The 22,592-nt window shown below is 39.5% G+C and overlaps 1 protein-coding gene across 1 annotated transcript in view; it reads right to left on the bottom strand.

Moving 5' to 3' along the window:
- The window catches only part of acat1 (acetyl-CoA acetyltransferase 1), a 31,652-nt gene extending 9,999 nt beyond the window's left edge, over window positions 1–21,653 (bottom strand). The window contains exons 1-7 of the mRNA XM_048533059.2: window positions 21,525–21,653; window positions 19,444–19,491; window positions 17,476–17,593; window positions 14,856–14,951; window positions 14,576–14,676; window positions 7,147–7,290; window positions 6,468–6,618 (exon numbers count right to left, since the gene is read on the bottom strand). Coding sequence (XP_048389016.1) covers window positions 6,468–6,618; window positions 7,147–7,290; window positions 14,576–14,676; window positions 14,856–14,951; window positions 17,476–17,593; window positions 19,444–19,491; window positions 21,525–21,596 — 730 coding nt within the window. The 5' untranslated portion in view covers window positions 21,597–21,653. The remainder of the gene's footprint in view (window positions 1–6,467; window positions 6,619–7,146; window positions 7,291–14,575; window positions 14,677–14,855; window positions 14,952–17,475; window positions 17,594–19,443; window positions 19,492–21,524) is intronic.
- Window positions 21,654–22,592: the final 939 nt, after the last annotated feature.

Genomic DNA, 22,592 nt, shown 5'->3' with positions numbered 1-22,592 from the left:
GGACAAATAGGGAATGAGTGGGTCAAAGGGGTAACCTATTCCTGCAGCCAAAGGTCATTAGTAGTGAACTTTACTTTGGAGAAAGAGGATGTTTAAGTACACAGCTCAGGAAAAGAAAAACTATGAGATCCTTGACCAGTTTGTCTCAGGGAGTGAGGAGGTTTTGCAAGCTTAAGAGTGGACAAGTGCTCAGGTCCTGGTGAGATGCGTCCCAGATTGCTGTGGGAGATGAAGGAAATTACAGTGTGTCCCAAGTTCTTAATTCCTCATCTGGCCACAGGGGAGGTGCCAGAGGACTGGAGGAGGACTAATGTGGTTCCACTTTTCAAGGAGGGTCGAGATAAACCATGATGGCACAGAATTTAAGACTGCTGAGTCTGACATCAATGGTAGGAAAACTACTGGAGAAAATTCTGAAGGAAATAATTAATCTCCACTTCTACAGGCAAGATTTGATTAAGGATAGTCAGAATGACTTTGTCAGAGGGAGGGCATGCCTAACATGATTGAAATCTTTGATGACTCGTAACAATGTCTTCCTGGAATGGGTAACGGTATTAAAGAAATTCCTGAGGACATGTTTTCATTTTTGCTATACGTAAGTGAACCTGGTACGTCACAGCAAATCATCTGAGGACAAACTGATCCCTAATATCAAAAGACACAAAATATCACGTCCATGTTGTTCTGGAGATACGTGGGTTTGAATGCACATGAAGGCTATCCAGTGATTCAGGATATATAACTTATGAATGCACACGAGGCATGCCAAACATTTCATGCAAAGCAAAGAAGGGAGTCTGTATCCACATGATGCTCCATCCATTTTTTGAACAAAACTGCAACAGACTTGGGAAAGGTTACATCCTCGTGTTGGATACTTATTTAAATTCCCCAGTGTTTGATCCCTTAGCAATGCAAGTGCAACTATTGCTGACATTACAACTTGACATACAAGAATAGCCAGCATTTGATAAAAGACCACTTTCAATTGGCAAACCATTTCAAGACCCATATCACAATGTCACCCCGCTGTCCTTGCTAAAAAGGTGTAGGAGAATGAAAAGTGTACTATCAAATCTACCATCATCAAATGTTGATCAGCAAAACAAGATTTGCACATTGTGTTGCTGAATTTTCATGCAACACCAACGAAGAGGTCAACTTACGCTTAAAAGGCAACTGTGAATGCCCTTGTCCAGCATTCATTTGTCTAACCATCCGAGATGCACAACATTGATCTCCTTTGTCTTTGAAGAACAAAGAAATACATGCCTACCAAGCAGTGGAGAATTACCACAACTACACATCTGGCAGGGACTGGGAGTCAGAAACTGTTACAAATATTTGGATACAAGCAAAGGTTTCTAAAATATGCAACCAGATAAGATCATATGACATCAGTACATCATATGACATCAATCATTTTGCCATATTGCAAAAGAATTGGAGCTAGCTCAGACGTGCCAAAGTACAACACGCCAATTATGCACCGAGTGAGAAACAAGACTGATGACTGTGCAATAATGTTGAATGACAACAATCTACAGCAACAAGAACAACAAATAGCACTCCTGATTGGGAAACGATGACTAGATGAGAACCAGCTGCAAAAACCTCTAGTGTTACACTGAAATGTGAATTGTTAACTTTTGTTAACTCTGTTCTTAATTTGTTCGTATAAGTATCAAATTATGATCAAACTGATAACGTGCTTATGAATTACATAAAAGTGGATGCTGTGTTACGTTTTATAAGTAGTATACGCAGGATATCTCTCAAAAGACATCTTCATGCTTATGATATCTTCACAATATCATGGCATATGAGCTAATGGTATAAAGGTCTGGGACACCATCTTAACTTATAACACGCTTATCAATATGTACTACTGCTTGTAACTGAATAGCTTAATAACAGCTCAGGCATTGAAGTCGTCGTGAATGTAACAAATATATTCGGAAGGAATGGTAATAAATATTTGTTGAAATCTTCAGTTTTACATTACCAATCTAGTTTGTTTGTTAAGGGGGCGGGAATGTGTATTGCCTCACCTATACCCTGTTAAAGGCAAAGCCCATGGCAGAGTGACAGATTGGAGAGTATTCCATCACACTCCTGACTTGTGCCTTTTACATGGTGTACAGGTATTGGGGAAAACAGGAGATGAGTAACTTGTTGCAGAATTCCTACCCTCTTGCCTGCTGTTGTAGCCACAATGGCTCTGGCAAAAGTCTTCAGCTTCCAATCGTTCAAGTGATTCACACCTCGTCTGTTCCACAGTGGACGTGGTTTGAATCTCATGATTTAGGATTATGCTCTGATCTGTGTATAGTGGTAATCCTGTAGCCATTGGACTGTTGAATGTTACGAGATAATTTCAAGAAGTCAAATAAACTTGCATTTGTCAAGGGACGGTCTTTCAGATTGCACCATGTAGTGCCACTTATTGAGGTACCTGTCTTTCAAGTGGCAATATATTGGCACTAGCTACTGTTTCAACTCTAACTGTTAACTCTTAAGTTGTGTGAATCTGTGTTTTCAGGACATGATGTGTAAGATACACAATAGGGAAAGCTTCACCATCTTCTGAAATGTCTTTTTTACAGCTTACTGTATGCTTCAACATGTTTGCATTCGTATACAATAAGACCTACCTTTTGATGGTGCACCATCTATTGAGTCACCTGTGCTCTGATCTGGGGCATGGTATATGGTGCGAGGTATATTTTTAGATACGAACATATCAAATAGAAGCAGTAAGTCATTCAGTCCCTCGAGCCTCCGGCCATTCAATAAGATCTTGGCTGATTGAACTACGACCTTAAATCTGCATTCCTGCCCACCCAAATAATCTTTCGCTCCTTTTCTTAACAAGAATTTACCGAACTGCCTTAAAAATATTCAAGTAGTCTTTCTGAAATTGTGGTGAAGCAGAGATCCAAAAGACTCATGTACCTTAAAAAACATTTTACCTTATTAGTTTTAAATAGGCAGCCCTTAAATTTTCAAATAAAGAATCCCTAGTTCTAGGTTCTCCCATAAAAGGAAATATTCTCTCCACATCTAGCCTACCAAAACCCTTCAGAATCTTTCGTATCTCAATGAAGTCACCCCTTATACATCTAAAGATCAGCGCTTAAAAGCCTAGCCAGTGCAAACTTTCCTCATAAGACAAATCACACAAACCAGCTGTTAGCCTGGTAAACCTTCTTTGAACTGCCGACAATGCATTCACATCCTTCCTTAAATAAGGTGACCACTACTGTGCAAAGCACTCTAGATACAGTCTCACTAGTGTCCTATATGGCCGAACTATGATATCCCAACTTTTGTATTCAATTCGTCTTACGATAAATTAACACATTCTTCCTTTCACCTATCCCCTCCTCCCACCTCAAGCCACACTTCCCTTTCCCACCTACCAACCTCATCCCACCTCCTTGACCTGTCTGTCCTCCCTGGACTGACCTATCCCCTCCCCACCTATATTCTCCTCTCCACCTATCTTCTCCTCTATCCATCTTCGGTCCGCCTCCCCCCCTCTCCCTATTTATTTCAGAACCCTCTCCCCATCCTCCTCTCTGAAGGGGGGTCTGGGCCCAAAACGTCAGCTTTTGTGTTCCTGAGATGCTGTTTGGCCTGCTGTGTTCATCCAGCTTCACAATTTGTTATAATGAACATATTCTATCAGTTTTCCTAATTACTTACTGCACCTAAATATTAACCTTTTGAAATTCATGCACAAGCTTACTCAGCTCAGAGTATACCTCTGTGGCTCAGCTCAAATCGCTCACGCTCAGATAATATGCTTTTGGATATGTCCTACAAAATGCACAATTTCATATTTTCCCACATTATCCTTCATTTGCCACATCTTCGCCCACTTAATCTATCGATAGCTTTTCAAATTTTCTAAACTTTGTGTCAGCAGCAAACCTGGCAACAATATCTCTAACTCCAGCTGAATCATTTATATGAAGTGTAAGCAGCTAAGGTCCCTTCACTGATCGCTGTGGCACACCTTGCTAGTCTGAAAAATATCCATTTATGCTTAACCTCAACTTCCTGCTAACCAGTCAATGTTCAATCCATGCCAGATGCTATTCCCTACATCATAAGTGTTTATTTTCTACAATAACATATGATGTGGTACCTTGGCAAATCTGGGAATCTAACTCCAATATTTTGGCCACTTTCCCTTTATCCACATCATGTGTCAGCTCTTCAACAAACTCCAATAAATAAATCAAACAAGATTTCCCTTTCACAAAATCATTCTGACTCTGCCTGATTACCCTGAACTTATCCAAGTGCCCTGCTATAACTTTGTTAATAATAGGCTTTAACTTTTTTCTTGCAACAGATGTTAAGTTAACTTGCCTCTAGTTTCCTGCTTTCCATCTTGTTCCCATCTTCAATAAAAGGAGTTGCACTTAGCTATCTTCCAATCTAATGAAACTGTCCTTAAATCAATGGAAATTTTGGAAAATTAAAACCTATTTCACTTGCCACTTAAGACCCTAGAATGAAAGGCCAAGCATGTGATAGCCCAGAGCTCCAACAACTTACTCAGAACCACTTTTCTGATTATTGTAAATTTTCCACATTCCTCTATTCCTTCCATTTCCTGACCTTTTTTGCTGATTCTGGGATCTTACTTCTGTGTGTTACAGTAAAGACGGAGGCAAAATATCTGTTCAATTCGTCTATAAACTTTCTTGATTTTTGATTATCAAGGAGGGGAGGCGAGGTGAGGTGTGTGTATGCACGTGTAGGAAGGGAGCAGCAGTTCCTGAGGGCAGGGAACTAAAATAATATCTAATGAGTGTCAGAAAAGAATGTTGGACAGTCAGGAGTTTTATGGGAATATGGTGGAGAGAGCACCAGGCGGCTCCCATAGTGAGCTGAGCTACAGAGGGCATGAGAGAAGATAGGAGGGGAACTCGAGAACAGTGAGAGTTCATGGTTAAGGCAAAGGGGAGCCTTCGGCAAACTTTTGTCTGTGAGTTAGGGGAAGGTAAGAAAGTGGCAAAGATGGGGTGGACAACAGGTCTCAACCTTTGCAACGAAGTTCCTCATACTTGTTGCTGGAAGTAAGGATAGGGGAGGAAGGAGAGAATGGGTTAAGACCACAGTTTATAGTGAAAGGAGGCCAGGGATTATATCCTCATTCTGGGATGAATTTGGAATAGGGACTAGTTTAGTTTGGAGTGTGAAACCCGACAGTACTTGGGTCCAGACAGATCAAACAATGAATGGTTAAATTAGATGCCCATCCATGACACTCACGTCTGTATCCCTTGAAATTACGGGTGTGGTCAAAAGGGCCATATCAAATTATAAGAGAGTGTAATGGCTTGAACCTGAAAATGGTGTCATAGGTAACAGCAAGCATATGATTAGATTGGTGATTCCATAAATGTGGCGATGCGCAAAGAGCCAAAAGACGGAAACTTGATTTTTTAAAACACCATCAAGAAGAGTCTAAAGGGTAGAAAGTTGGGAGAAGACAAATAAATCTGGGCACAGAAACAAAAAATTATCACAGAGCTTCATCTGTGATTGACACAACGGAAATAGCAAGAGGCTAAATCACCAAGACACTTCTCGGTGCAGGAACCAAAGAAGGAAAGTAGTGAAGATATCTTGATAAGAAGCTTGCTAGTTAGGTTGGGCAGTATGGTAACAAAGACTTTAAGGCAAGAAGGTTGAACAAGGTGAAACTTTGAAGCAGCAGGTGGTGTCAGAGGAATAGAAGACCAAAGTACGATTTGGGCGGGGTAAGTAAAAAAGGGTAAAGTCATATGGTGAAACCATCGGTTAGGTTTATTTCAAAGGTCACAATGTCAATGCAATGATAAGAAATAAGAATTAGAGTAGGATGCAGGTCTATTCCCCTGCAGGCTGCTTCAACATTCACGATGACCATGTCAATCTGCTACCAGAACTCCATTTCACAATCCTATCCACATGACCCTTAGTAAACAAAAATATGCTCAGCAATTGGGCATGAGCAACTTTCTATGAAAAAAAACTCTAAAAACATGCAGCACTTGAAGACATTTTTCCTCAAACCTAAATGGCGACTCCCTTGTCCGGAGAGTTTCATTTCTAACTCCAGACTTTCCAGCAACAGGAAATAACCCTTCAAGGCTTTAAAACATCAGAAAGTAGGACAATGGAAGTTTCAAAGCAACCATTCTTCTGAACTCTATGTGGACTCATTCTCCTATATCTCACCTCATAGAACAATCCTCATATCTAAGGGGGAGTAAAGCTAAAGGTGAGTAAGTATTTCAAGGAGTGCTAAAGTGCTGGAAGAGGAATTTAGGGCAAAAAAATGGGAAAAGGGCATGGAGGTACAGTGAGTGGAGACAGATGTCTAGGAGGAGGCAAAGAGTAAATAATACATTTTTTAAGATAAAAGCCATTGAAGAAGGACAGCAGATAGGCTGCACAAATACCTCTTTGTGGAACGCTGACAGAAACCACTTCTTTTGCCATCAGCTTTGAATCCCAAGCTGCTTTGCTCTTAGTGTAGGAACTAACTGCATAAGAGTCTTGTTCTTCACGTGAAATGTTAAACTTCTTGGCAGTATTCTCAGCACAGTTACCCTGTGACAAATTTAAGATTCCTGGAAAATGATCCCATTAACCACAAGTACATAGTAATAATAATTACATAAAATTTATAACTTATAAAGCTCATTTTTGCTGAAGCTCTATAACTGGTCTTCTCCCACTAGTGCTCCTGCTCTGTAAGAGTCTCTTCACATCCTTTACCTAATTCCATAATCTTACGAAAGAAAGCATTAAGTCTGTTAAGTTAGACAGCATTCTAAAGAATTCTTTTTTAGAAATCCATGCAAAGAAATGTTTTTAAATAAATAGATCTCAAGTTACAAGCTAGTATGCCACTAGAACTGCAGCTAAAAAAAATCACAAAGGTGGCAATTGCCAGCCAACTTATAGAGTTAAATTCAGTAAATAATGTTTCTGTACAAGTTACCAATGCAAGCTTCAGATCACAGTTCAACTTATATTTTCTATATCAAATGATATTCAATTCTGATTCTGTTTCTAATGCATAAATAATCACAATGAATTGCAAAGTACCAAGTTCACAGAAAGAGTAACACTTGCCATGTGAATTTTATTGTAGACATCTGTTAACCCATCTTTTACAATCAGGTCTTCCAACTTTACACCTCCATAAGCTGGTGCTTCCCTGCCCATCACATATGGAACATTGGACATGCTCTCCATCCCACCTGCAATCATTACCTCCTGTGGCATAAGGAAACAAAACACTGTTTATATTTAAGGAAGTATAAAACTCGAACAGTGAATTCACAATAAAAAGTGCACTTCACCTTACTTTAGCTATGCATTCTTTTCAGAATTTTCCCCAATGTCCTTTCAAATATGTGGCTGTAACATGTCTTGTAGGATTACACAGGATATACAAAACAGAAACAGGGCTAAAGCTCTTCACATCTGTATTAGTATCGCACTAGAGGTTCCTTCAACTAACATGAAGTGTCTGACCCAAAATGTCACTTCTTCTTTACAGTGATAATACCTTTAGTTCTTTCAGGCAGTGACTTGAAAGAAATTTGGGGATTTACATATACATGTCAATTAAAATTTTCTAACTGATTAAAGATTTAAGAGCAATCTTAGATTTGTTCAATACATCCTCAATCAGTTGTGTGACCCCTTTATCTTTTACTTATAAATTTGTGCGCTGTGTGCTCCTTTCTCACTTTACCTGATGAAGGGACTACACTCCAAAAGCTTCTGTTTTCAAATAAATCTTTTGGACTATAACCTACTGTCATGTGATATCTGACCTTATCACAGTAAAGCAAAAGCACCTCAACATCTTGAATTTCTTGGTGATTATCTTATACTGATGGCCTTTGATTATGTGCTTCTCCACAAATGGAAACATTTTCTCTGTATCTACTTTATAGAAACCATTCACCATTTTAAAGACATAAATCAGGTGACCCTTCAACTTTCCCTTTTGAAGAAAAGAGAGAGACCCAATCTGTTCAACTATGTGGACTGTATAACCATAGATATTGATGAGCATATAACCATTGTCAACTGTCATAAAAACCCATCTGGCTACCTAACATTTTTAAGGAAAGGAAATTGGCAGTCCTCAATCCATCTAGTCGGAGTGCTGTTGTGCAGTCGTAGTTTCTCTGCTGTTGGGCCACAAAGCCCAGGTTCAAGATCCACCTGCAACAGTAACGTCTCACAAGTCTAAACAGATTGATTCAAAACACCAACCTAGTCTGTTCTGTGAGTCCACGCCTACAACAATGTGGTCAATTCTTAGCTTTTCTACAATCTATTGACCTCATTTGTATATTATATAGAACCTTCCCTATTAACATCCACTCAATCAGTCCAATAAGGGCAACACAGTCTGGGTTGGGGCTGATATACATTCACACTACACATACCAAGCAATAAATATCACCTGCATGAGAGAAAGTGATCATCTTGCCTTTACATTAATATCAATACCAATATTACCACGGACCAGAAATCTATCCAGACCTGCCATTTAGTTACTGTGGTCTCAAGGGAAGTGCACAGGGAGTAACTCACCACTTGACTTTGAAAAGCCAATCCACCATTTACAAGGTAGAAGTCAAGGGTGTGACAAAACACTCTCCAAACACCTGGATTCATGTAATTCAGCAATATACATGAGGGATCATGTCAAATAATGACCAAAATCAGTAAGTGGCAAAAATAGCCTCTTTATTCAGCATAGAAACGTAGAAGATAGGAGCAGGAGGCGGCCTTTCGGCCTTTCAATACTACTCTGCCATTCTTCACGATCATGGCTGATTGTCCAACTCAAATAGCCCAATCCTGCTTTTTCCCCATAACCATTGATCCCATTCGTCCCGTCTAGTTGCCTCTTGCATATATTCAATTGGCATCAAATATAACCTGTGGCAATAATTTCCAAAGGCTTACCACTCTTTGGGTGAAAAAATGTCTCCCCATCTGTCCTAAATTGCCTAACCCGAATCCTCAGACTGTGAGCCCTTGTTCTCGACAAACTGACCATTGGGACCATCTTCCCTGCATCTACCCTGTCCAAACCTGTTAGAATTCCCCTCATTCATCTGAACTCCAGCATAAACAACCCTAACCTAGTCAATCTCTCCCCATGTGAGTGTCCTGCCATCCCTGGAATCAGCCTGGTAAACCTTTGCTGCACTCCCTCAAGGGCAAGAACATCCTTCCTCAGAAAGAGACCAAAAGTGCACACAATATTCCAGGTGAGGTCTCACTAAGGCCCTGTGCAACTGCAACAACACACCACTACTTCTGTACTCAAAGTTTCTCGCAATGAAGGACAACATACCATTTGCCTTTTTTACCACCTGCTGCACTTGCATGGTTACCCGGTGCACGAGGACACACAGGTCCCACTGCATACTGCCCTCTCCCAATTTACAGTCAGTCATTCAGGTAGTAATCTGTCTTCTTGTTTTTGCTTCCGAGTGAATAACCCCACATCTGTACAAATTCTACTGCACCTGCCATTGATTTGCCCACTCACCCAATCTGACGCGATCATGTCGAAGGATCTCTGCACCCTCGTCACAGTTCACCCTCCCACCCAACTTGGAAATGTACATTTTGTTCCCTCATCCAAATTATTAATATATATTGTGGATAGCTGGGGTCCCAGCACTGATCCTTGAGGCACCACACTAGTTACTACCTGCCAATTTGAAAAAGACCCATGAATTCCTGCTTTTTGTTTCCTCTCTGCAAACAGTTTCCTATCCATTTCAATACACTTTCTCCAGTCCCATGTGCTTTAATCTTGCACATTAATCTCTTATGTGGGATTTTGTCAAACACTTTCTTAAAGTCCAAATGTCTTACACTGACTGCCTCCCCCTTGTCAACTCTACTAGTTTCATCCTCATAGAATTCCAACAGATTTGTCAAGCATGATTTCCCCTTCATACATCCATTTTGACATGGTCTAATCCTGCCACTGCTTTCTAAATGCTCTGCTATAAAATCCTTGACAATAGATTTGAGAATTCTCTCCACCACTGATGTTAGGCTCACTGGTCTATAATTCCCTGTTTTCTCTCTACCTCCCTTTTTGAATATTGGAGTCACATTAGCCACCCTCCTATCTGCAGGGACTGCTCTAGAATCTATAGAATCCTGGAAGATTACCAATGCATCCAATATTTCTAGAGCTACTTCCTCAAGTACCCTGGGATGTAGATTATTAGGCAATGTGGATTTATCAGTCTTCTATCCCAACAAATTTCCCAGTACGATTTCTCCACTAATAATGATCTCCCTCATTTCCTCCCCCTTACTAAATCTTGCATCCTCCAACAATTCTGGCATAGGATTTGTGTCCCCTTTTGTGAAGGTAGACCCAAAGTACGTATTCAGTTCCTCAGCCATTTCTTTGTCCCTTATTATACATTCCCCTGTTTCTGTCTGTAGGGGACCTACATTTGTCTTCACCCATCTCTTACTCTTCACATACCTATAGAAATTCTAAGTGTCAGTCTTCATGTTTTCTGCAAGCTTACTTTCGAACTCTATTTTCCCCTTCTTAAATCAATCCCTTGGTCCTTCTTTGCTGAATTCTAAACTGCTCCCAATCCTCAGATTTATTATTTTTCTAGGCCACTGTGTATGTTTCTTCCTCGAATCAGATACAATTTTTTATTTCCTTTGTGAGCCATGGATTGGCCCTCGTACCCAATGTGCTTTTGCAATTTGCAGGAATAAACAGTTGTTGCAGTTCCCCTATGCGTTCCCTGAATGTCTGCCATTACCTATCCACTGTCATATCCTTTAAGTAACACTCCTCAATTTTTCAAGGCTAACTCATATCGCATATCCACGTAGTTTCCTTTAGTTAGCTTGAACACCTAGTCTCCAAATCAACAACCTCACTCTCCACCTTGAAAAAATTTTTTGATCTTGTTATGGTCGCTTTTCCCCAAAGGGTCTTGCATTGATAGATTGGCAATGATTCCCTTCTTATTACACAGCACCCAGTCTAAGATGGCCTACTCTCTAGTTGGTTATTCCACATATTGGTCAAGAAAACCATCTCATGTATACTCCAGGAATTCCTCCTCTACAGCACTGTGACAAATTTGATTTGCCCAATCTATGTGCAAATTAAAATCAAATATGATTACCGATATTCCCTTATCGCATGCATCTCTAATTTCCTGTTCAATGCCATTCTCGACATCACCACTTCAGTTTGGAGGTTGATATATGACACCTACTATTGTTTTTTGCCTCTTGGTATTTTTCAACTCCACCCATACAGACTCCACGTTGGCACAGCTAATATCCTTTTCATTATTGTGTTAATTTCCTCTATAACCAGCAATGCCGCTTGGCTACCTTTTCCTTTTTCCCTGTCCTTCCTAAATACTGAACACCCCGGGACATTCAGTTTCCATCCCTTGTCACCCTGCAGCCATGTCCCTGTAATTGCAATTGTATCATATCGTTCACATCTACCTTCGTGATTAGTTCATCCACTTTACTGCAAATGTTCTGAGCTTTAAGGCACAAAGCCTTTTTGCTTGATTTTTTAGCAGTCTTTGTCTCCTTGTTTTTCTCAATAGCCCTGTCTGAATCTTGCCCTTGGTTTCTCAACCTATCACTTTTCTTTTTCCCTTTCTTAGGTTTTGTTTTTATCCTTGCTGCCTTCTTCTCTGACTCTTTGGTTCTTATCCCCATGGCATATTATTTTAACCCCTCCCCAACCACTCTAGCAAACACTCCCCCAGGACATCTTTCCCAGACCTGCCCAGGTGTAAACCATCCAATTTGTACAAGTCCCACCTCCTCCAGAACAAGTCCCAATGCCCCAGGAGTCTGAAACCCTGCCCCTGACACTATCTTTGCAGCCCCATATTTATCTGGTATAGCCTGGCATTTCGCATTTCTCCTCTCACTAGCACATGGCATCGGTAGTAATCGTGAAATCACTAATCTTTGAGATGGGATTTCTTAACTTCCTTCCTAGCTCCCTGTATTCTGCATTCAGGACCTCATCCCTTCTTTGTAGCCTTCGTCATTTGTACCGATGTATACCACAACAACTGGCTGTTCACCTTCCCCTATCAGAATGTCCTATACCCACTCCCAGACATTCCTGACCCTAGCACCAACAAGGCATCCTGCAGTCTCGTCTGAGGCCACAGAAACGCCGGTCCATTTCCCGTACAAATGAGTCCCCTATGACTATTAGCCTGACACACTTTATACCCCTCCCCTCTGCAGCAGAACCAACCTTCATGCAACAAGTTTGGGTGCTGCTGCTTTACCCTGCAAGGTCATTCCCTTCAACAGTATCCAAAACAGTATATCTGCTTTGCAGGGTAACCACAAGCGATTCCTGCACTACCTGTGTATCTTTCTTGCTCTGACTGGTGGTCACCCATTCTCTGCATCTGCAGTAGCACAGGTTGAGGCAGCAATGGAATCCAAAGTACAGTTTTACAGTAGCCTCTTTACATACAATTCTTACATATATTAGAAATTTAGCACAAGGATGTTACATAGTTGTATCTACTGTACACAAGTTGGCATGACATCTGCCCTGGGGGAACAGGAGATGGTTATTCAACTTGCTAAATGCAGGCTGTTACTCCTGATGGGAATGGAATGTCTGTGTGGTCTGAGTTTGCATAATCAAGAGGTGTTAGTACTTTTGTCTTTAATGTTAGTAATGTTGGTAAAAATACTAGATCGATATGATCTAAACAAGCGAGAATTTATGCGTGTACTAAATAAAAGTATGGGGATATTAAACTGATCTCCCACAGCTGGATCGTGAGATTTTATTTACTACTGTCAGTTTTGATAGTTCTTATACTTTCGTTCATGCAGTTTAATAGAATTGCTGTTTTGATACAAAGTTTCTTTAAGGGGGTAGCAGCCCTACTTAATATGCATTTAACAGGTACATGCTGGTGGAAGAAACTTGTTTGTTGTCCTATAACTTAGTAATGTCCCAAGAGATGGTTGCTAAGGAGCTGGTTAATATTATTATTTTTCTACCGTTTCAGGTAAGTCATGCTGACAGGAAGAGCATTGTTCTGAATTAGTTACAATATTAATACTAATTCAGGGGTAGCCTTTGACATAGAAACAGGTACAAACACTGCTTTTAACGTGGGGCAATAAAGATTGAAGGTAAAGAAGCAGTAATGGGTTGGAAAGAATGTTTTAATTTAGTTTACCTTGTAATAGTAAAATGTACTACAAAACCGCGGCTTTATGAATGAATGAAAGAAAGAAAGGCGGTATAGTAAACATCGAGTGTTGGTGAGGGGTTAGTACAACAGTTAAGAATGAACGAGAATGCAGTATTAGTAAAGATAGAGCGCTTGTGAGTGGGTTGGTAAAGGGACCTATAAAACAATATCTCACAATAAGAAGCTAGACACCAAAGTCAAAGCAGGCCGCTCAATCATCACTCCATCCGTCACCGAAAACGGTGACTTCCTTTATTATTGACGTACATCAGAAATCTGTAATAGGGACAAAATGCAGTGCAGCAATTTGCCAAGGGTCCTTCAGCAACACTTTCTAAGCATGCAACCATCACCATCAAAAGGAACAAGTGATGTAGAAGTATGGGAACAGCACCTCCCTCAAGTTCCCTTCCAAGTCACTCCCCATCCTGTGTTGGAACCATATCATTGTTGCTTCAACACTGCTAGATCAAAATCCTAGAACTCACTTTTTACCAGCACGGTGAGTTTACCTACTTACAGCAGTTCACAAAGGTGACTCACTGTATATTTTAAAGAGCAATTAGGGAGGAGCAACAAATGCTGGCATCGTCAATGATACCCACATCCCATGAATGAATAATAAAAATAATTTTGAGTATTATGTGCTGTTAATATTATTTCGATGTTCCTCTACTTCTATTTCTACACTGGTTCATTCTTTATTATGAGGTACACGTCCCTTGTAGTGACTTTTACTAGTGGGTCAAAAAGGAGTCAAAAGCACATTGTAGGAACTTCATACCTTTATTCCGTATACTTTTCTCTTCTTTCCAATTAATATCAGGACAGTCAAAAATACTCCATGGCATTTATTCTACGATTTATGCTGGATACTCTAATTTGTCTGTATATTTCTTGCACCGTTTCTCTTAAGCGGTTTGAAGACACTATCTACGGAAGCAATTGATCGTTTGCAATCTTATTTGATGTGGATTTTGTTTTTGTCTTGCAGGTTGCAGTGATCTTTATTTCTAGTGACATTTTACTATCCCCAAAAAGTCCAGTTAATCCACCTCCCCTTTTCTCCTCATCTTTCCTAAGCAATATATACTGCAATGTTTAATTTCAGTCCTGGTTTTCCTATCTTCCAGTCAAAAAAAAACAACAAGCTTTTCAACTTGGAAGCATGCAACTTGCAAGAACAATTATCTATGACAAAACCAAATTAACAATTATCAATCAGAAAACAATAAATAAATTTACACATTTTCAATAAACAAAAGTACCTGATGTCCACACATAAGACTTTGTGCTGCCAGCATGATTGATTTCATTCCAGAGGCACAAACTTTGTTGACGGTTGTTGCAGGTGTAGAGACTGGCAAGCCTAAAATGAAGGGAAAATACATTTTCTAACAAACAATCAAAAATCATTCAGCACTTTTTAAATTATGTCTTTTTCTTAAACCTAACTAAGACAGCTATGGACAGTTTTATTTATGGCACAATCCAAAAATCTGCTCGATGTTCTTATGCGATCCAGATATATGAACAGCAATATATTACCTGCAGCAAGGGCTGATTGTCGAGCAGGAGCTTGCCCTTCCCCAGCTTGTAAAACATTGCCCATGTACACTTCTTTCATCTCCTCTGGAGGAATCCCTGTCAATTGAACCAACATATTAATTTTATGCATCAGATTTTGCTGCACAAATAAATCAATTAACTCAACCATTTGTATGAAATAAACACAGCAATATCTAAGATTTCAAGGACAGAACTCTTCCTACCATCTGGTCTACAGAGATATGAATTAATGTTACTGCAGTAGATTACCAATCCAAATGTACTTTGTTAGACGAGGATGATTATGGTTCCTTTGCTCAGCTATGCCAATGTAGAAATGTCAATGGGAAGCCAAACATTCATTAAACAAAATAAGAAAAAAATCAGATGAATTATTTCCAACAACTCCATGGTACTCCAGTCCTACAAATCAATCCTTATATACTGGAGAATAAAGCAATGTTTTATGCACTCGCCCATCTTTATAAAGTTAACAAAATGGAAAAGTGTAGTTTTAGAACTAAAAAGAATACATAAACACCACAGTCAGACCACACTAACATTTGAAAATCCACATGGGTACTGAAGTGATATTGAACTGATACAATGAAATTAACTGATATAAAATATTCAATCAAAAAAAGTTGCAAATTAGTACAAGGTTTCTCCAAATGTAAGCGTGATGTTGCTTCTGCCTAGAAACAATTAAAGGTTTTATACATGTATCCAAAAGCATTTGTTTCATGTTATGCTTGCTGAAATCAAATATCATTCATGAAAGTCTCTCACTTAATCTTACTATAGGTAATTAGGCTAAGATAGGTAATGAAGTTTCTACAAACGCTATACCACAATGCTGCAATTTTGCTATTCAAGTCAATACTCTCATTGTGCAAATTACTTAGCATGCATTGGGGTTCTGTTACAATTTGTTGTAGAGTCAAAAGTTGCCACCAGATATCATGAGCACATCTGACTGGAGCCATGGTAAACAATTTCAGAAATTGCAATGAAAAAATGCTCTTCAGATCACAACTTGTTTTCTCTTGCATAACATGAAACTTTGCCAATATCTTCTACATTTTTGCTTGAACAAAAAGTGGCACACTTCAAATAAAAATTAGAGTGCAGTCTGCAGTCATATCAGATAGTGTTATACTGTAAGGAATTTCAAGTAACTCCTCAGCTCCACAAATTTGAAAAAGGTTAAGTTGTCTTAAAAGGCATATTTTTGTAAAATATCATAAAACACATTGCAAGCTGACTAAAATTCTGAAAAATTGCATCAGAATTGAGCTTTAACACCACACTCCTGGAACCTCCCCTTTTCATCGTTTAGACATTATAGTCTGGTTGCCTTTCCAGCAAGGACTGATAAAGGGAGATTGATCAAACTTCTGATCTTGTAGAAGAGCTAACGGCCTCATTTAGCTGCAGAGATATAAGGAACTGCCGATGCTGGGGAATCTGAGACAATAAGGTGTAGAGCTGGATGAAGAGAGCAGGCCAAGCAGCATCAAAGGAACAGGAAAGCTGATGTTTCTGAAGAAGGATCTAGTCCCGAAATGTTAGCTTTCCTGCTCCTCTGATACTACTTGGCCTGCTGTGATCATCCAGCTCTACACCTTGTAGCCTCATTTAGCTCATGGGGTGAACAATGGATCGTTGGCCAAGGGATAGAAAGTAATTGGTAAATTGAAATGGATTAATATGCCCACAACAAACCAAATTTCTTCTAGTCTATGAAAAGTTTATTTTGATTTCTCAACCAGTTTTCCTTGAATCTCGTAAGGATCCAATAAAGGACAGAACTCTTCCTACCATCTGGTCTACAGAGATATGAATTAATGTTACTGCAGTAGATTACCAATCCAAATGTACTTTGTTAGACGAGGATGATTATGGTAAGGCAATAAGGCAGTAAGAGAACAGCCAGACTCCAGGCTAACAATAAGCCTCAAGCTCAAGTAAAGCTCCTCAAAACCTTGTTTCTCTGGAAAAAGTGAATTCTTCATGAGCAGACCTATCCCTGCTGCAAAATTCTATAACACTATATAGACTTTAACATTTTGGACTTCATCAATAATGCAAATTAATATGCATATCTTTGGCTTAAATTATTCTCAATTGCAAATTTTTTAAAATCTTCCTTGTACTGCATATATGTTAATTATGTTGTATCAATCATCCAAAGATTTGAATGAATGGATAAACCATGCTTTTGATTTAACCTGAAGAAGAGTTTGTCGTGGGTCACTTAAATGTTGGACTTCAAAGATCTGGAGAAAACCTGCGACAGCTTGTTTCAAACAAAAATTTAAACACTTCTGTCCACGGACAGAAGATGATAGAAATAAGAGTTTAATTTAACTCCTACCCACATCTCTAACAAACTAATGCCAATTACATTTAAAAGTCACTTTTTTTAAAACAACACATCAAAATTCTGTTCTTCTAGTTTGTCATTATAACATTTTCCATTTTATCTGAGCAATTTACTTCAAAAATGTATTTTCAGTTTTATTTAGCAGCATGTTTCTTTTTCTTTAAGCTTTCTTAAAATTCCTTAAAGCTAAGGAAATGTTTTTATATCAGTAAAGTACAGAACATACACTCATACCTGCTCTTTCGATGGCAGCTCTTATTGAAATTGAACCAAGCTGTGTGGCTGTTAATGAGGAAAGACATCCTTTAAATGAACCAACAGGGGTTCTGGCTGCACTTGCAATGACCACTTCCTATTGTTCAAAAATATTAAATGCTGGCATTAAAATGCACGTTCGTTTGTAATTCAAATTCTAAATGAGGTAGACTTTAATGTATCAAGTATGTTAGAAAGTATTTTATCAAAATCAGAAATTGAATATGAATAATGCATTTGACCTAATTTATCTTGCTTTCCAAAAAGCTTTGATCAAGTACCACATAGAAATAAGTAGCCAAATGTACAACTCAGTGACTTTAAGAAAACAGTAAATTGGGTAAAGAGAACCTATTCAGAGCAGGAGATAATTGCCAGTAATGATTTAGAATTTCAAATCAAAATTACAATTCCTAAGTTTGCAGATGCCATCAAATTGCAAGGGATAGAGGTAGGCAACACTGTAAATGAATGAAATTACAAGACATTAATAAATAGGTATACAATTAGCCTCTAGCAAACTTTGCTACTACAGATACAACACAGAATTCTGCACAACAGTGTAGAAAATCGCTCAGCTATGTCCTGCCCGCAAGATATGGGACAAACGCAAATTAGTCAATCAACCTACTCTTAATCAGTAGCAAAGTATGGAAGCTTTGTCAACAGTATCCTTGAAGGTGGAGTCACGGGTAAACAGGATAATGAGTGCAGTGTTTGGTACACTTGCCTTTATTGATCAGTGCACTGAGCAAGGAGTTGGGATGTCATGTGCAGACGTACAGAACATTGGTTAGGCAACTTTTGGAATACTGTATTCAATGCTGGTCTCCCTGCTATAGGAAAGATGTTGTTAAACTTTAGAGGGTGGAGAAAAGATTTAAAAGAATGTTGCTGGAGTTGGAGGGTTTCAGCTTAGGGACAGGCTGATAGACTGAGGTTGTTTTCCCTGGAGCATTGACCTTTCAGATGTTAATAAAATCATGAAGGACATGGATAGGGTGAATAGGCAAAGTCTTTTTCCCAGGGTAGGGGAATCCAAAACTAGAGGGCATCGGTTTAAGGTGAGAGGGAAATATTTAAAAGGGACCTAAGGGGCAACTTTTTCATGCAGAGGGTGGTGCATGTACAGAATGAGCTGCCAGAGGAAGTGGTGGAGGTAGGTACAATTACAAAAGTGAAAAGGCATCCAGATAAGTTTATGAACAGGAAGGGTTCAAGGGATACGGGCCAAATGCTGGCAGTGGGACTAGATTAATTTAGGACAGCTGATCAGCATGACCGAGTTTGACTGAAGAGTCTGTTTCCATGCTGTACAACTCTATGACTCTTAGTGATACCTACTAAGCTGCTCAATATGGAATCTGCCAGGACCACTCAGCTTCTGGCCGTAATATTTCCTAAATCCAAACACAATAGAACAGCTGAATTCAAAAAGCAAGGTAAGATCAATTGCCCTTGACAATAAGACAGTATTTGAAAAAGCACGACATCTAGAAGCCCTGGCAAAACTGAAGTCAGCTTGATCCAAAGGCAAAACTCTCCACCTGTTGGAGTTCCACCTTATACAAAGAAGATTGTCATGGCTATTGGACACCAAGCATCAGACGCACAACATAACTACAGTAGATCCTCCCAGTACAATCCTGGCCAAAATCACCTTCAGCTGCTTCATTGATGACTCACTCCATCATTAGAGGGATGCTCACTCCAGAATGCACAATGTTCAGCATCATTTATAACCCCAAAGCAACTGATAAGTCTGTGCCCACACAGAATATGTTTTTATTTGGGACTGTCAACACTTTCCTTTTGGGTGTCAGTTCGTGGACATTCAATTTTAAATAGTGGCCTACAGTGTACATTACTGGTAAAATCTAATCCATAAAACTCTCATTAGCACAGACCGCATTAAGCATGAGAAGTTCCGAAATACATTGTACTTACATTCAATGTGGGTCCAGAGGAATATTCTCTATGCTTACATTTTGCAAGCTGGAATAAAATACATTGCAGTTTATTGAAGAAAACAAAGGTGAAAATGACATAACATATTAAGAACAGTACTACAAGATCACATAACATACTCCATCCAACAAAAAAGTTAATTTTAGTCTTAGAATTTAAACTATACCAGTTGTAATTTTTGATTGACAAAGGGAGCCAGAAAGCCACATGTTTTGTGTTATTGAGTCTAATGGGTTACTGGCCAACAGTATCTCAAAGTCCAAACTCAAAAAGGTTACACGTTTATTTACATTTAGTCTAAAATCCACAATCAATGACCATTGCTGGCTTAATCTTTTGAGTAGAAGGACAGATTTCAAAACCAAATTAAATATGGAAACTTTATTGCTTAATCCAAAATCATTACCAAATTTCAACTGAAGCCTCAAAAAAAGTGACTACTTCTAAATATATTTTTTATCTGATCAATCAAATCAACTGTTATTGCCTGCAGCCAGTCAATATCAAATTAGGCCAATTCGAATTTTTGTCAGTATGTATGCAGATGTGTTGAGGAGTAAAATTTGTTGAACTCTCACTTATAAAATAGTTTGAAGAATTTCAAAAAAGTAGACACCAATAAATACACTGATGCCAATTATGAAAATATCTGGTATTAGAAAGATTAGTATATGCTCCTCATGTGGGGAAAAAGTAAAAGCAGCTAGACGCTAGCAACTTCAGAATGAATATTGACAAAGGAATGTGTTCAAATCCCAAAATAGTAAATGTAAACAAGAAATAAAAAAGCGCTGGTCTGGCACACGAAAAGATAAATATTTCTGACTAAAAGTGACCTGCCCGCTCAATGCCAGGGTTATTACTTCACCATGCTTAGTCAGATATTTGGACTCTGTGATCCACATTGCAAAGTAATATGATTTCTGTTCCAGATATAAACCTAAACCTCACATTTATAATGTTTGTGTTAAAAACTTCATATCACATGACAACACAATGTTACAAAAATCAAAAGGCTAAAAACAAACATATTTTAAAATTTAATCAAATTTCCTTGGTTAATTGCAGTGTACAGTTGAAATTATTTGTAATAGAAGGCCCTAGGTTCAATTCCTGCTCAATTCTGAGTAGCTGGTAAAATTAGTCATATATTTGGTAGGACGGGAAAGGCAGTGCAATTTCAAAGTTTTTCAACTCTATCCTGTGATCCCCTACTAGAAAATGCATGAATGTGGACATCATAAAAGGCTAAATCTAAATGTATTACTTATTGTTGAAAAGCTGATGACAGTTGCAATCTAGGATCACACAAATGATTGCTGCTTATTAAGATGCCAAAGGACCCACAAACATCCATGAAGATATACTCTAACAAGAATAAACAGGAACCTTTATAACTGTGGTTCCTCCTTGTGGGATGTATAGCTCTGATCATGTCCATTCCCACAACAAAACCAGGATCATATGTGGAAAATCAAAAGGAAAATAAAACCACTGCATCGAGCTGTCCAAAATAATCCTGAAACAACTGGAAGATAATTTGACAGCTGGAAGTCTCTACAAAGTGACAGCCTTCCTTGTCTAAGATAGTTTGGGGGAGGACGTGGGCTGGGGATGAAATGAGGAGGTAACTGCTCGTCCCTGTCTAACAACATATTTCCAGCGATTCCTTCGAGCTTTAATTTTAAGAGTTGCCGCAGTTTATCCGTTAGTCAGCTCCGACTGAGAAGCTGAACTGCCGGCCACCGTCACTGATTTAAATGTTTGCAGTTCTGTCTTTAAACACAATGAAACTTTTCTCCAGGTCTTCATATGGAGTGTCCGCTATTCGCGAACCACTTGGCGAGCGGGCAAGTCTAGCCCACACTCCCTCAGAGTGACACGCCACCAATCCTGTGTTATGACCCTACACCTCTCCAGCTCCTTGGGCCTGACACAATCTGCAGTGTTTCAGAGCTCAGCGTGGCGGCAGCTCCCATCGGAAACTGGACACCCCCACCCGCGTCCACTGACCTTATGCATTTCACCCTCACAGCCATAACCCGCCTCTGATTCCTCACCAGCAGCCGGGGCACAATGTCCCCTCGCCGAAGCCGCCTGTTAGTCACCAACACGAAACGAGCCACCGCCATCACGCGAATGTCCACCTTCACCTTCAGCAGGCTCCCCCACCCAATCAGAGGCCAGCAGCTTCACCGCCCAATCACGGCCGGCTTCAATGGAAGGTGGGGCCGCGAGCGGAGATGCGCAGCGAGGTTCTCCTGGAAGTTGTAGTCCTGGATGGTCAGGGTCGACACAAGGTGAATAAAAGCAAAACACTGTGGATTCTGGAGAATCGAAATAAAGAGTGCTGGAGAGACTCAGCGGTTCTGGCAGCTGAGCTCCGAAGAAAAGCCAATGGACTTTGAAACGTTGACTATTTCTCAATCAGCGAAAAATGCTATCAGACTTTCTGGGTTTCTCCAGTACTTTGTTTTCATTTCAACGCCTGAAGCTAATCAACGTATTTAATATAACAAAGTGTGGAGATGGATGAACACAGCAGGCCAAGCAGCAACTTAGGACCATTATCTCTGATACAACGTATTTAATATGCCTGACTGACACAAATCCCTAAGGAATGTCAACATCATAGCACTGTCACACTGATAGGAGATCCATTCAAAAACTTCAAATCACAAAGTGAATGAAGAGGATTCAACATAGCTGGTTCTAAATTTTTGCTTAGTCATCTTTAAAGTTTTTCAAAAACAAGCAACACTAAGTGACCACGAATTGGTAATTGTGAGCATTCTTCAAGAACTACTTGTACTCTGTTTGTAAGGATAATTCTCCTCCAACTCAGGACCTTGACCCAACAACCATGAAGGAACTTATCTGAAGAAGGGCCTAGGCCCAAAATGTCAGCCTTCTTGCTCCTCTGATGCTGTTTGGCCTGCTGTGTTCATCCAGCTCTACACCTTGTTATCCATGAAGGAACAGTGATGTGATGTTTATGGTAGGCAAGTGTACATGTTAAAGAAATTTAACAAAAGAGTATTTGCATGTACTTGCTGTCCTAGTGCAAGTCAATAGACACCACACATTTATTTGTAAGGAGCCACCAAAAAGTCTTGGTGAATTGCTCC

Source organism: Stegostoma tigrinum, chromosome 6 (assembly GCF_030684315.1).
Source record: "Stegostoma tigrinum isolate sSteTig4 chromosome 6, sSteTig4.hap1, whole genome shotgun sequence".
Lineage (NCBI taxonomy): Eukaryota > Metazoa > Chordata > Chondrichthyes > Orectolobiformes > Stegostomatidae > Stegostoma > Stegostoma tigrinum.
Note: the sequence above shows the minus strand (reverse complement) of the source record. Positions and strands in the feature narration are given on the sequence as shown.